Below are 15,658 nucleotides of genomic sequence, written 5' to 3' on the forward strand. Positions count from 1 at the left end.
TCCCAACAGCCAGGGCAACATGACACGAAATTTCTCAAACACTTTCTGATGAAAGCAAGGCATGCTCTCTTTTAAGTTAAAACAGTTTCCGTGCCGGGGCAGAAAAATCTCTGCAGATGCCAAACACGTTAATAGTTAAATCTTTTCCTTTGAGTTGAGAAGGGGCTTGCAGTGAAGCTGAGGAAGCTGAGAGATTAAAGAGCGAGGGGGGCTAAGAGCAGAAGATCCAAGTCCAGGCAGAAGGTGGGCAGTAAAGGAGAGAGGCATAAAGGCAGGAATGTGAAAGAAGGGGGGAAAGGAAAAGAGCCTAGTTTGCAATGTCATTTAATGATTTGCAATGAACTGGCCTAATGCTTCAGGAATTTCTTGGCTTGAATCAATTAAAAATATTTTTTTTAAGAACATAAGAAAAAAGAAATGTGATTTATTCGTAAAGACAAGTCAAGGATGGGAGAGTCATGTCTCCACTGAGTCTGGCAGCCAGATGAACAGAGATCTTTGCAGATCATCTCATTTATCTGACTTCAGTGCTGCTACGAGGTAGGGCTGGTTAGCACAACTGGGGAGTTTCTTTTCGACTAGATGAAGCAATGAAATGGTTTGAAAAAATATACTGAAGAAAAGAGAAGAAAAAAGATTTACTTGCCAGCAACCCACATCACACATATTTCTCTGATCAACCAAATATAAACTAAGCAATGGGAAAATTAATGTGAATCCTGGTGGTCTGGGCTCATCAGAGCCAGAGCTGGATCCTGGCACAGTCTCTGGCAGGGCTGGCGGCCTGAACAAGGAGAGGAGAAAAATGGAGAGCACGTTGCTCAGAGGAAGAATGGGGATGAGCACTCTGACCTGGCACTTAAGAACTCGAGGTGGGCGAGGCAGGGAGGACAATGCTCTAGGCTGCTGCCCCCAACACAGGTGGGAACTACATACTCCAGTTAGCCGGGCTGGCCTCGGTGCTACCCCCCACCCTCTGCCAGTGTTCCAAGAGGTGTCTGGTGGGATGCACACCACACGCACCGGCGTCTTCCTTCAGTTTCCTCCAAACACCTCAGTCTCTTTTATACAGCCTTTTCTCTGACATCCATCAAAAAACCCTTCCTTATTCATTCTTGTCTTCAACCTGCTTATACCCTGAGTTCCTGTTTTATCTAAAAACTGACCACATCAGAATTTGTTCACCTTATGCCTACTCCCTTTGATCTTGGAGACTTCACACACATTCTATCTGGTGTCTTCCTTTCTAGATGTTCACAGAAGTCTCCCTGTGCCCATGTCAAGCAGTGCAGAGATGACTGGCAGCAGCAGTTCCTGGCCTCCAAGCGGAGACTATGGGGGAGAGAGTGAAGCTAGTTGGTAAGGACAAGGGGAAGAGGAGACCCCACTGCAGGCCTGGGGAGTTGAGGGAGACAAGAAGAGTTTTCTAGCAAAGTCCTTGACATCTTGAACACTGAGAAGGAAATTGTTAGTCCAAGGAAGGTGGGAACTTTGGGGGGTAGTAGAAGAGATTGCAGGCAAAGGGAGCACTGTTCCAAAAATGGGGAAATGCAAGACAAGCTGAGGAAAGAGCACTTGGTTAGGACTGGCACGAGTGAAGTGAGGAAAATGGGTGGGATGTGGGTTGACAATGGGTCATAAGAATCATGTTACAGGCTAGGCTTTTTCTGAGGTTCCTGGAGTCTTGTTTCTAAGTAGCAGGGGAGCACAATCACTCTACATTAAGGACACATAGGGGAAAAAATGCTCTTTTTGCCTCAGCAAGTTTTGCTTTAGCTTTTGCTTACATTATTTTCCCTCACCATGAAATGATATTTCTTTATCTTAGATGTAAACATTTCGGCCCATTTGCAGGTCGGCTTACTCTTTTAGTTTCTAGGGTTACTATTAGATTCCAAAAATACTTGTAAGTCTAAAACCAGGTCAAGTAGAAACCTCTAACCTATCCCCACATAAGAAAGAGGGGGTGAAGGAGCTCACTTGCTCTCTCAATTGTTCCTTTTTCATTTTAAAGGAACCACCTTGCATAACAGGGGTTCAGTCACTTCACACAAGCTTGTCAATCTACCCTCATCTTCTGTGCCAACGGTTTTTCAAGGTCTGGTCTGACTTATGGAGACTTAACATTTAACCTTTTCTCTAGGTATAGAAAGTAGACCTAGGAATTTATTTAGCATGAGGTTGTATGTGCAAAAAATAGACGAAGGAGAGGAGAACAATAGGGTAGTGGCACACATGTCCCTGGTAGAACCTGTGCCATACATGTGAGGTCTTATTTGGTCAACAGTGACCACTGTCCAGTAGAGAGTTTGAGCACTGGCTGTTGGGGGCTCATGGCCGCAGCCACCATGCCTGCAGGAACAAGCGCACATTTTTATCTGGGTGTTTCTATCAAGTCCGATGGGATTAGTTTTGCCAAATTCATTTGAAGATTTCACCAGAATACCAGAGAAATTCTTATAAAAGATTTCTGCCTGTATCCAGTGGAAAGCAGAAAAGGTTAATATGACTTTAACCTAAAACTATAAGATTCCTTATTCATTTTCTTTTAGATATTCAAGTTGCTTAGCTCCTTCTGGGTCTAATCTGTTTTTCAATTTTCTTGTCCAACAGGCAAAGTAAAACTTATGGCCTAAGCAAGCAAATTTCAAGCTCCATTTCCATGTGGCTCTCTCTCTCTTTCTCTTTTTGCCAGGCAGACTCAAAGTCTGGCAGGTACCTTCAGCCTTTCTCCTGGGGCAGCTCAGGAAGCCACCTGTGTTTTCTTTCCTTCCCCAAGTTTTCTGGCTATGACACCTCTTCATCCTAAAGCAAAGGGCTTGCGCAGGACTCCCTGAGACATCTAAGCCAACAACAAATGTTTTTCCAGTTTGGAGTGAGTGGTTTCTTCTTGTTTTGTCAAGGAGTCACTGGCTGAACAAGACTTGGGGGAGGAGTGGTATTGGGAAAAAAACCCAACACACTCTAAGTTTTATGATTTCCTTTCTTACTCATAACACATTCCCCAAGGATAGAGAGATGAGAAACAGTGAGAAATGGGGGAGGGCAAGTGGGAGGGGAGGGCAAGAGAGACATTCATCTGGAGATTAGATTTGGGATGTGACTGAGCTCACCATGGAAATAGCTCAATGTGGAGAATAAAACCACTGTGGAAGGGTCTGCACCACCCTGGATCGTATTGGCTTCCATCTATGCACACAGTGCTGAGAGCCAGAGGGAGCTGTGGAAGGTCTGAGAAAGGTATGTGAGGGCCCAGAGCAACTCTAAATAAAGGTTTCTCTCCCATGTTCTTCAGGGCTTGACTTTTGGCTCTTCCTCAATCCTCTGACAGTAAAATGAAGCACTGTAAGCCCAAGCCCCAACTAAAATCTATTTACTTCTCAGGCAGCTCATGGCCTGATTGGATTTATGGCTAACATGTTACTGTAGGCCATCTTCTCCATCACACTAAGACCCTTACCACAGGGACTAGGTCATATTGTATGCTGAGAAATTCTGAACACTCCCCAATTCTCAGGATACCAATTTCCAAAACATCCCCAAACATCTCAGCACTGAAGAATGGATGGATTGCTCCCTCCCTAATGGGATCCATCAGTTCCAGCTGCTGCTTTGCCTGTGGATTTAGACTTACCAGCTCCATAGTTGTGTGAGCCAGTTCTTTGGTATAAATCTCTCCTTCCTGTCTCTCATATCTCTTTTCCTCTCCCTCTATCTATTTTTACTTATAGATAGATTGTTCTGGTTCTCTGGAGAATGCTGACTAAAGCAGGCATAAAGGAATCTAGAATTATTTTAAGAATCATCTATAGTCCTTAATGGTCCACACTAATTCAGAGAACTAGTCTAGATGGGAAGCTGGAAGACTGACATGTCTGATGGGAAACAGATTTGGGAGGAGCTAAACAAAAGCAAATAGGTTTCTGTTCGTGGACTTCATCATGCCTGAGGTCCAGGGTCATGTCAATCTGCCAGCACAACCAACATTGCCTATTTGAAAAAAACTATTAGAGGACCACTGAGCAAACAGAGCATAAATGGTCAGTGGACAACACTGACCAATACAGAGTAACCCCATGGGCTGCTTGCAGAGATGGCCAGGAGGTAGGATTCCCTGTGATTGGGACAGGAAGTGGGCCAGTTCTTTCTTCCCAACAAGCAAGTGCTCTTTCTGGCTCTGGCTAGGACTGGGAGGTTGGCCACCGGCTGGACTCCCTCTTCTGGGGGCAGGTCCCAGAATGGATCTGGGCAGCAGAGACTGGATGCAGGCCCCAGAGCCTCCTGCAAGGGGATACACACAAATGTGGATTGACCAAATGTGTGAATGAATTAAGTCTAGAGTTTCTAAGATGCTTCCAAATATCTCTATCACATATTCTCTCATTTAAAACTCAAGGAAACAAAACAAAACCCCCATGAAAACCACGATGTTATTATCTCTGTGCTCATTTCACAGCTGTGGAACCTGAGAGATGAAAGACCTTGCACAAAGTCACATAACTCTTAAGTGGCAGAGTGAAAATGTAAACCCAGGATTTTTTCTTCAGCCTCTCGGATTTTTTCTCTGGAAAAGCCAGTTTGGCTTTTCATTTTATTCATGGGTTAGATTCTGATAACAAAGGGCCCCTGTCACCTTCTGACCTTTCCTCCAAGTCACAGTCCGGGAGACAGCTGCCTAAGGGGAACTTTTTCCGTTCCTGGCAGCTACATCCCCTCCTGATCTCTGAAGCCAAAGAGGACGATCCAGGAGTGGGTGCCTGGTCTCAAGCTTAAAGGCTGTGGTAGGCTGCATATCCAGGCTCAATGAAACCACCATCAACATAAAGACTTCATGTTGTTAGTTTGAGGACTAAAAACCCTAGATACAGCCTTACTACCCAGCTACTGCCTATTTTGCTTCCAATTATTACTAGAACCTAGGGATGATAGGTTAATTGGGAGATGTACAGAATAAAAAAAATGGAGAAAAAAAGTTAAAGTGGAAGAACTGTGCCTGAATTTGTTTGGATGCAGAATGAGAAAGGGCAGGGACAGACAGCAGCCTCTGGCCAACGGGGTGAGCTCACTCAATGTGCTGTGCTGAGAGCAAGCCTAAGTTGAACCGGGCTCTAGGAGGAAGGGATCTGGGGTCCGCTGGCAATATCTGCTGTTGGTTCTGCAGCACAGAGTAGGAACAAGCACTTGCGTCACAGAGAGAGGTTGGTTTTCTGGTGTAAGATTGGGAAAAGGGGAAGAAAGGAAAATCAGTTAGATGCATTTCAAAAAGTAAGAACTAGAAACAAAAGCCTGAAGTGAATGAGTAGCAACAAGAGAGATTTACCATAAAGTTAAGGTTAAATAAGAAAGAATTATTCTTCACAGAGCAGAGCGGGGTGAGCACACCAAGGCGGTTAACCAGCCACTGGGCACAACGCAGAGTAAGGGTGGGTCTCACAAGGGAGGCTTTGCAGGTGATTCCATTCTACATGAAGACCAGAAGCAGACACCACCAGGTAGGGGAGAAGTCCAAGCAATCCCAGCTCCCACAGCAGGTAGGAGAGCTCTGACTGGGAAAGCCCTTCTGCCAGAGACTGCCTCCACACCCCCAGTCCTCAAGGCTGCTCTTGGGCCCCCATCACTGAAAGCTCCAGTCATGTCTAGGGGTTCAAAGCTGGAGCCGGCACCTTGCCAGGTGGCCCAAACAGCAACTGCTTTGTCTGGGGTTGAACATCTGATTCAGCACACAAGAGGCCAGAGGGAAAGGAAGCCTTAAATGCCCAGTGGGTGGGTGTGGGCATGCGTGCGTGTGTGCACACCAGCACGCCACTGCCCAGCCTTGCCTCTAAATGCAGACCATACCTTCATAACCCCTTCTCTTGCCTGGCCTCCCTCCTACATCAGCCAAGCAGCAAAACACAGCCTCCATTCTGCTCAGGAATGTGCTCTTGGAAACTTAATCTAACTGCTGAGACTGGGCCAAATCCCCCATGGCATTAACCCAAAGACAGCACCCCTCTCTCCAGCCCTCCCCTTCCCCCACCCCCCTACCACCTCCTCCAAATTTGGGAGACTACAGTTACACTCCACTGACTCCCTTTTCTCCATGACACAAGCCTCCCTCCCCAACCCGCCTCCCCCTTTAAACCAGCTCTCTTGATTTCCAGCACTTCTCTGGCCTCCTAGTAAGACCCAAACATTTCACTTCTGATTCATGTCTAAATGACAAGCCAATAGTTCTTGGCTTTCAAACAAGACTCACTGGGCTTCTGCACAAGCCCCTTCTTCTCTCACTGTGCCTCCTGGGTTGCAGCCAGACCGTTTCCTCTGTCCTCACTGCCAACTGCAGAGTCCTTCGAGCAGTACAGAAAGAAGTGGCCAGGATTTTTTTTTTTTTTTTAATAAAGGCTATATATTTTCTCTTCTCGCAGATACACCTTGATGTAGAAGAAAGGCTCCAGAATAAATCTGCTGCTCTCCAACTCTCCCTTCCTCCAAACAATAAAAGGTTTAGCCTGGTTCCTAATGAAGCCAAATGAATGGGTATGAAGGTAGCTTGCATCTTCACAGACATGTCTGACCATTTGCAGATGAAATCTCCCTCCTAGATGAGCAGCATTATCCTTGGAAGGCTCAGAGGTTGCCGAAAGGCACATCTATTTATAATAATAAATAATTGGAAGCCAACTAATTGCCCAGCAATAGGAAAAGGGTTCAACCTATTATGGCACAGTCATTCAAGGATGTTCCAGAGCCATTAGTAATTGTGATCATGCTGGGGCGGGGGCAGGCTGGGGACAGATGAGGATGGGGCATGCAGGAACCCGCTGCGGCAGGGTTGCATGGTGTATACAAATGAACAATGCAGCTGGCTGTTTACTTAGGATGAGTGCACTGTGCACCTCAGATGCATTTTACACTCAAAAAAAAAAGAACAAATTTTCATCATATGACCAATAGAAAATGCTTATTCTACAATGTCAAGTGGGAGAAATAAAGTTAGAAATGGCATTTTCACCAGTATCATTAAGTATTTTAAACGTATGCGCGTGATAAGAAACAGGAAGCATGTATTCCAAAATGATAATGGTTGTGCGAAGATGGTGGGCAGATTGGGCACAGCATTGTTTCTATGCAATCTGTATTTTCTGTCATGCCATTTTGCATTCTCACTTACAAATAGAAGAGAGGCAAATGATAATGAGAAATATAGCTCAGACCTCTGACCTCTAGATCACTTGCTATGGTGAGATCTCTCTTGCCCTTCCTCCCACCCCACAAGCCCAGCTAGAGGGAGGGGAGTGGGGGACGCAGCACGTCCCTGTGCGTGTCACCCTCACAGGCTCACAGCCTATTCCCCAGAGCCTTCAGATTCAATGGGTGCTCCTCATGTGACAAAGAAAGCAGCGCCCACTGTGTGGGGCCTACAAAATGTAGTGCAGGCTTGGCCTGATCCTCCAGGAAGGGGCTGGGGACCCCTCTGCCTTCTTCCCTTCTCTAGTGCAAAGCAGCACTGCTTGACTGTTTCCTAAGAAAAGGGGACTGCTGCTAGAGGTGTCATCCTGTCGGCTCAGGACTGAAGGGTCCCACCTGACATTGTACAATAAGCATTTTCCCCTCCAGGCGTCAGGCAAGGGTCCTTCTCTCCTGCTTGTCCACATCCCCATATCTCCCACTACTCTCCTCCCAGGACTCTTGCCTCACACAACCCAGTACAGAGGCAGACTTGCACAGAGGAGAATTTCAGAAGTTTGCTATCTTAGGCAAGACCCGTACAAAAGGACCCTCAAGCTTCTGGAACCACATCAGCCATGATAGGGATGAAAACAACAAAGGAGCAAAGCAGGGCTGTTGGGGGCACTTCTGAGCCATGAGGAGCATGCTCTAGAGTGTTAGCCTCCAGAGTCAGCATCTCAATAAGCTGCTCTCCTACACTCTTGCTCCAGAAAAGGGGAGGCATCTTAGTCCTTCCGGCTGTGGGCTCAGCCTTCAAGAGTGGGCCCTGGGACCAATCTGCAGCCTTCTGGGGATACTTGAATCCGTCAGTCTCATTTCCCCATATGTACAGCGAGGAGAAACTGGATCACAAGTGCACTGGACACAGCACCACGGGGTGCCCACGCTCTATTTACATCTCAGACTAGTGCGCAGTCTTCTCCCAGCATGTCCTGGGATTAAAACGATTCTCACATCTCCTCCTCTATCCTCTTTTTTTCCCCTCTATCAGTTTGTCATTGTGTTGTCTATATTCCTGGCATTTGGAATACGATGGACCCTTACAGAGCGATAGGAGATAGCTGAGTGTGGGATGGGCAGGCTCTGCCACAACCCTATAAATGTACCCACTGGAAGGACAGAGAATGGGGGCGGGTATGAGCACCTGGCCCCCACACACCTAAGCCACAGATGGACACTGTGGAATGGGCTGGCTGCCCCAGCTCTGGGGCCCACAGACCAGAGGCAACCTCAGCAAAAGCCCTGATCCTTCACTCTTTCTGGACACTCCCGGCAGACACTGTCCCTGCTCAGAGAGCAGCTTCCCAAAGACCAGGGGTTCACACCACTGGGGACTTTTGGGGCAGCTACCAGTCTCTGGCTTGAAACTTCAGCTTTAAAAGTCACTCCTACAGTAAGACTAATGACTGGGGGTAAATTGTGGGGGTGCAAGAGAAAATGGGAGAGAGGATGAGAGGGCACCATCGCAGAGGAGAGGAGTGTACTCACTGGCTAATGTCACCGTCGCTGGCACGCTGGCCACAGCCCCTGCAGGCATCCGGGCCACACACTGGTACCGGCCCACCGTGTGGTTGTTGAGGGCAGTGATGACGAGGGTCCCGCGGGTGATGAGGATGCCCAGAGGCTCCGCAGAGCCATTCAGCTCCTTCCCGTTGAGGCGCCAGGTGGTGTCCATCCAGGGGGGCTCCACCACACAGCCCAGGATCACAGTGCCGCCGAGCTTCTGGACAGTGGACGGAGGCTGGACAGTAACCTGAGGGACCTCATCTAGAGAAGGACGGGGATGCATCAATGACGTGACCCCCAGGAAACCAACCACGTGACCTTTTTAGAACCATTGCACCCAGGCAGCCTGTCAGCTGGGCAACCCTGAGGAGCTAATCTACTGTCCCCGGGCCCGTTCTCAACCTGCCCTCATTCCTGAAAAGTAGCATGGGGTTGGTGTGGCAGTGTGGTGCAGAGGCACGAGCTCAGCTTGGGGAGCCAGACACACTTGGACATGAAAGCCAGAGCCTCTGTTCTGAGCCATGTGACTTCAGCCTTTTGAGTCGTGGCTCTTATCTGCAAAATGAAGCCAATGATACTTGTCTCACAGGGCTGTTATGAAGCTTACAAATAATCATGCAAACTGCTCGCCACAATCTCATATAGAAAATGCTCCCCAAAAGGTAGTTATCACTTCTCTGTGCTCCTCCCCCTCCCTCTGGCTTATATTTGAAATGTTGAAAATCTAAAACTATAGCCAATAACACTGTAGAGATCATTTCTCATCTTATGCTATTGAGCAGGCCCCTGGAGGCCAGTGGGAATGAAGTGCTCTTTCAAATCAGTACTGTAAAATGCTAATGCTTCCATTTGACCTTAGGGCTAAAGCGATCTTCCAAGAGGGGTGAGGCAGAGAGGGAAGGACAACACTCACCTAAGTTAGCAAAGCAGCCTGTTGTGGCTAAGAGGAGGCAGGCAAGTGTCACCTGAGGCCTCTTTCCTCTCCCAGGTGCCATTTTCCCACACAGCATGGTTGTCACAGGGGGCCCAAAGTCCCATAGGCCACCGAAGTCACTTAGAGTGATATGGAAATTCCCTGCAACTCTGTGGTGAGAAAGAGAAACGGCCATGGTGAGAATGCCTGGGGGTCCCAGGTGGAATGCTCAGGGCTGACTGTCGCCCCCTCTGTGGTCACTTATGCAGGTGATATTCAATTAGGGACCTGCCTGTGTAGCTGGAAGACCAAAGATCACACCCATGATGTTCCTCATGTACAAGCAGCTTTTACATGACTTCTTACAAGGCAACTGAGTAGGCAAGTCGTCCCTTTGAGCTAGAAGGTGGCTTGGACTAGGTAAGAGTGCTAGAGCCCTGCCCAATGCATTGACAAGGAGGGGGGCCCTGGATAGGCAGGCCAAGGCTGTAGCCAGCACCCAGGTTCGGGCAGTGAACAGCTAGCATGGATGTTGGAAGAATGAACTTGTCATTGCTACTTGCTTCCAGAGTGCCAGCTGCTCATGGCCCCACAGCACACCATGCTGCCAGAATGGATTTGTGGAGGGCTCTCATGCATGTACAGCATGCTAAACCCCCACTCAGGGTGTCACTAGATCACAAATCCTAAAGATGCAGAAACTCATGAAAGGTCCATTTGACTCACCCCTGCTCTATGACTACATCCCTGTGAGTTCTCTGCATCCTGCACCAAGATACCCTCTCAGCTTGTCCACAGCCTCTATGCCTGAAGCACCCACAGACCAAAGGCACACACTGGCCGTGGCCTCCCACCTCCTTACGCGCGTGTCTTATTTCTACATCATTCACTGGCTTCCACGTGTCTCTCTGTGCCTGGTGTTGGAACTGTTCTCCACTTCTATATCACCTATATTCTTGCTTATTGCCTGGGTTGCACCTCCACCCCAGAACATCATTATTCAGGGGTTCTAGACTGCATTGTATGACAGCTACTGGTGTTGTCTCTCATCTCCGTCACCTTCCTGTTTGCCAGGAACTTCACTCTTCCCCTTGCATTGCATTATTTCCACATGCTATCCTGAAGTGGTGGCCCTAAAAACATTCATCAAAACCACATGGAGGCAAGTATACATTTTAACACACACCACTGTCACAGCCTTTGAAACCATGATTATGCTTCTATGTTTTCCACTGCTATACTAGTCCACTAAGAATACCAGGTGCATCAATGTTTTTTACAAGGCAAGGAGACATGAGAATGATCTTTGGATAATGCTGAAGGTAGCTGGCAAATGAGCTGGACCAGGGATACACCTTCTTGAATTGTGCATATACAGCAGTATCAATAGTGAAATGTGAGTTCTTCTGGACCAGTTTATCTAACCACCGGCTCTGTAAGAGTTACATTCCTCACTGAGAAATCAGGAGCAGTTTACGCTACTCAGCTATTGCCTTGCCTATAAGAGCCCATCTTCCACCTGTCGATCTCAGCTCTCCTGACCTGGGGTGTTTAAGGGTGGGGTACAAGGCTGTTGCTCTATGCTGGCACATGCTTGACATTTGCCTAAATGTTCCCTTCTCTGTCCCTGTGGCCTCAGCTATCCACTTGACTATGGAGGGTGTCAAGAATGCCAGGCTCTTTCTGCTGACAAACATCCCTCCAGACCAGATAGGACTCCGGCCCCACAATGAGGTTCAGAGTGTTTTCCAGGAGAGAGTGATGTTATTTCTGGGTTTCCAATTCAATTCCATTGGTCTGTATGTCTTTCTGTCCCCATACCATGCTGCTTTTATTATAATGACTTTGTAGTGTTGCTTAAAGTCTGGGTGCATAATGTCTCCATCCTTATCCCTTTTAATCAGAAGAACTTTCACTAATCTGGGCTTTTTGTGATTCCATCTGAATTTCAATATTTATTCTACTACTTTGAAGAATATCATTGAGATTTTTATTGGAGTTGCACTGAATCTATAAACTGCTTTTGGTAGGATGACCATTTTTGCAATGTTAATTAATCTAATCCATGAACAGGACAGGACATATCTTTCCATTTCTATTTCTTTTAACAGCATTTTGTAGTTTTCTTGTAGTTTCTACAAGAAAATAAACCTCCTTTCTTATGTTTATTCCCAGGTATTTAATATTTTGGGCACAATTATAAATGGGATGGTTTCTTAATTTCTTCCTCTTGAGACTGTTTTTCTATAGGAAGGCTACTGGTTTCTGTGTATTGATTGTGTAACCTGTTACTTTACTAACATGGTTTATTTTAATTAGTTTTTCTGTGGCTTTTTAAAGGATTCTCTATATTAATATTATTATATCATCTACATATTAGTTTCACTACTTTTCCTATTTGGGTCCCTTTAATGTCTTTCTCTTGCCTAATTGCCCTGGCTAGAACTTCCAGTACTATATTGAAAAGCAGTGGCAAAAGTAGGTATCTTGTCTTATTGCAGATCTTAATGGGAAGGCTTTCAGTTTTTCACCATTAAGAATGATGTTAGCTGTGGGTTTATCATATATGGCTTTTAATATATTAAGATATGTCCCTTATATCCCAAGTTTTTCAAGGGCCTTCATCATAAGTGGATGTTGGACTATATCAGATGCTTTCTCAGCATCTACTAATATGACCATATGGTTGTTATTTTTCTTTATGTTGATGTGGTGAAATACATTAATTGATTTTTGGATGTTGAACCATCCTTGTGTCTCTGGAACAAATTCCACTTGGTCATGGTGTATAATCCTTCTGATGCATCATTGTACTTGGCTTGCTAGGATTTTACTGAGGATTTTTGTATCTGTGTTCATTAGGAGAGACTGGTCTGCAGTTTCATTTTTTGTGTATTGTTTTTGCTTGGTTTTGATATTAGTTTAATGTTGGCCTTGTAAATATATTTGGTAGTTTTCCTTCTCAATTTTTTTTGAGAGTTTTGTAGGCTAGACACTAGTTCATTTTTGAAGGTTTGGTAGAACTCACTTGAAAGGACAAGCTATTTTTTTCCTAAAGTGGTTTGAAATAAAATTTTAAAAGAAGCTTTTCCAAATTCTTTTCTACAAGTTAGAACACCTTCCTATTTGTGGAGACAGTGAATATTTGCTCTTTTTCAGAAAATCTAGTAAATCAAAGGTTCACAATATAGCAAAGTGAAATTAAGGAAAGCTGCAAATGATGTGAATGTGGCTGGCAGGGCAGTGATGAGAGGTGGTTGTGCCTGCAACTACTGCAGGTACCTTGGCACGAGGTCTTTTCATCTTCATTAAAAACCCTCAAAGGTGGGGGCTATTATCCCATTTACAGGTGAGGAAATTTACTTCCAGAGGTTCAGTAACTTGTCCAAGGTTGCATACTGTAGGTCTGGAATGAAATCCAGGTTGGGCTGATTCCAAAGCTTCTCTTTCAACCACAATAATAGCCTTTTTACATTTTTCCCTCTCAGCACTTTGCACCCAGTGGGTGTTTAATAGGGTTGGAATACGTGTAATCTAGAACAGTACGGAATTTTAACAGTGATTTCTAGAGAAAAATTCATTAACATAGTTACAAACCAATCCCAAAGGACAAACTTTTGGGGTGGTCTTTTCATTTTCCAGACATCTGTTTTAATCCTCTAATTTTTTTTCAATGAAACAACATTTGTATAGAATACTGCATATATTCCTAATTATAGAAGCTTAGGGAATGTGCTTTTTCAATGCATGATTCAGTTTCCAGCTCTTTGAGATTGCTGACACCTGTTCCTTCCTTGGCCCAATGAAGGAAGGGAGGGGGAGGAAAGGGTTAGGGAGGCAGAAACTGGGTACAGAGCAATAAAGAAGACAAGCAGAGAGGGACAGGAGAGCTGTTTCCTATCTGAACACAAAGTGGCTACAGAGGTGTTTGGGTTGTAAAGTGTGCAAAGGTTTTACTGAGGAAATTCAGCCCAGACCCCCTCCTGCTTAATGAGGACCAGCCAACCAATTCGTTACTTCTGCACCTTCGGTAATTCAGAAGGTTCCAAATGGAAACAGACCCCATGACTGATGCCAGTCACCATCCTGTTTTTTAAAATCAACAAGAAGAATGAATATAGCTTGGGAAGGAGGAGAGAAAGAAACCAGGTATCCAGAAAGGAAGAAAGAAACTCATGATTCCCCACGACAGAGTTGTGGGGAGGTAGCACTTAATGACCTTCAAAGCAGGACATGTGGGTCTCAGTTACATAAAAGCAGAATTGCAGCAAAAATATGGGTGAGACAGCTGCAGATATGTGCTTCTTATCTAGGGAACCCAGTGAATTATTCTGGGCCAATTATCTAGTGAGGTTGGCCTAGAGAAAGTTCTAGAAATATAGATTTCTGAGGACTTTATTTTAATGATAAAAAAAGGCAAGCAGGTTTAATTGGAGTATATGATTGCAGCCTAATGTGTACTATGAAAACAACAAAGTACAGTCTCACGTTGAGCAAAGGCAACAGTAAGGCCTGCTATTTTTCTTAGCGATGAAAAGTATGTCTAGGTCCTTCTTAAATTCTATGCATTTTCTCAGAAAGAGTAGAAATTTTTTAAAAATCAAAAGCAGAAAGAAAAGCAAATAAGTTCCTATTATGAACTCATCGAAGCCTAGGTACTTACTATTTGAAGGCCTGTTTCAAAACAGAAACGAAAAACAGAAAATGTGTCTGAAAGTTCAAGTGCTGACATACATACTCCCCACTAAATAAAACATTTTTGAAACTTTCCAAAAACAACAGAATATGCTTCTGCAGTTGAAACCAGGCATGAGAAGTTATATCCTCCCAGTATTTATTTTTTGAGAAATTACAAATAACTAAGTTTATCATTGGCAGGAGCCCAGCCCCACCATCTCCTAGTAGGGTTGACTGGTCGGAGTGAGACTGTGGCACTGAAGGCCACATCTCAGCCCTTGGTCGGTCACCCAGGCCAAGCAGCTCTCACACCAAGGATGGACCTTGAAACAGAAAGCACACCCTTTAGATGGTCTATGGCCAGTGCAAAGATGAGCTAAAGAGGAAAAAGTGTGATGATTTGGCAAGAACCTTCTAGCGGTTAAATTCGAGAGTTATCAAAAGTCTTTTGTCCTATTGATTGAGAGGGGCTAGCTCCACACAAAAAGATATCTTTTTTTTCATGTTTACGATTTTGTAGAGTACAATTTTCTTTTCTCAGTTGTCTTTGAAGGAAGAGAGAGGTTTTTATTCCTAGAAAGTGATGCAAAATGGAGTGTACATGAGAGAGAACTGGATTAACTCTTTGCGTTAAGTGCAGTACTCCTGTGCTACTCCTATGTGGAGGAATAACATTAAGGGAAACAAGAATTTAATTCTGTAGGGCTGAATGTGTGAATTTAGATAGATCTAGAAGGAATTCTAAAAAGAATAGTTTTTTACTTAGTTTTACTTCTACTCAAGACCTAATTAAAGGGAAACATTTTAAATTTGGAGGGACCTCAGAGAAACTGAAATAGCTTAGAACAACATCTAAACACATGGAGTCATAAAATGAACAAAGCAAGGCACAGAGAGGCTAAGTAATTTGCCAAGTGTCTCCCAGCTAATTAAGATGGATGATACAGTGCTACAAAGACAGGTCTTCAGATTTCTAGTCCAGCGCTTCCTCCACTAACATAAGTGTCTCCAGCAAACTGTTTCTGAAATCCAATTATCCAAACTTAGAACTATGTTTAGAGCTCTTTGAATCTTATACATAAAAATGTTACTATGGCCAATATCCTTAACAGTAACTTTTCTCTGGTTGTTTTCCTTTAAAAAAAAAAAAAAACTACATATTTAATCTAGAAAAATTCCTTACTATTCTTTGAACAAATTCTTTTGACAGACTTTTCAAAGATGAGATATTTCATGTGATGAAATATTTTTTGTAATGAAAATATTTTAATTTGTGCTGTCCAAAATGTTAGGTAGTCCCTTAGTTTTGGCTAACAAGTATGAAATATGGCTACTATGACTAAATATTTG

At 44.7% G+C, this 15,658-nt stretch overlaps 1 protein-coding gene across 2 annotated transcripts in view; it reads right to left on the reverse strand.

Moving 5' to 3' along the window:
• Window positions 1-15,658, reverse strand: part of BOC (BOC cell adhesion associated, oncogene regulated) — a 67,779-nt gene that overhangs the window by 22,189 nt on the left and 29,932 nt on the right. For both annotated transcript variants that reach the window (XM_004675215.2, XM_012733906.1), the window contains exons 2-3: window positions 9,632-9,801; window positions 8,701-8,979 (exon numbers count right to left, since the gene is read on the reverse strand). In XM_004675215.2, coding sequence (XP_004675272.1) covers window positions 8,701-8,979; window positions 9,632-9,728 — 376 coding nt within the window. In that variant the 5' untranslated portion in view covers window positions 9,729-9,801. The remainder of the gene's footprint in view (window positions 1-8,700; window positions 8,980-9,631; window positions 9,802-15,658) is intronic.

This window comes from Condylura cristata, unplaced genomic scaffold (assembly GCF_000260355.1).
Source record: "Condylura cristata isolate star-nosed mole 26May11 unplaced genomic scaffold, ConCri1.0 scaffold00003, whole genome shotgun sequence".
Classification (NCBI taxonomy): domain Eukaryota; kingdom Metazoa; phylum Chordata; class Mammalia; order Eulipotyphla; family Talpidae; genus Condylura; species Condylura cristata.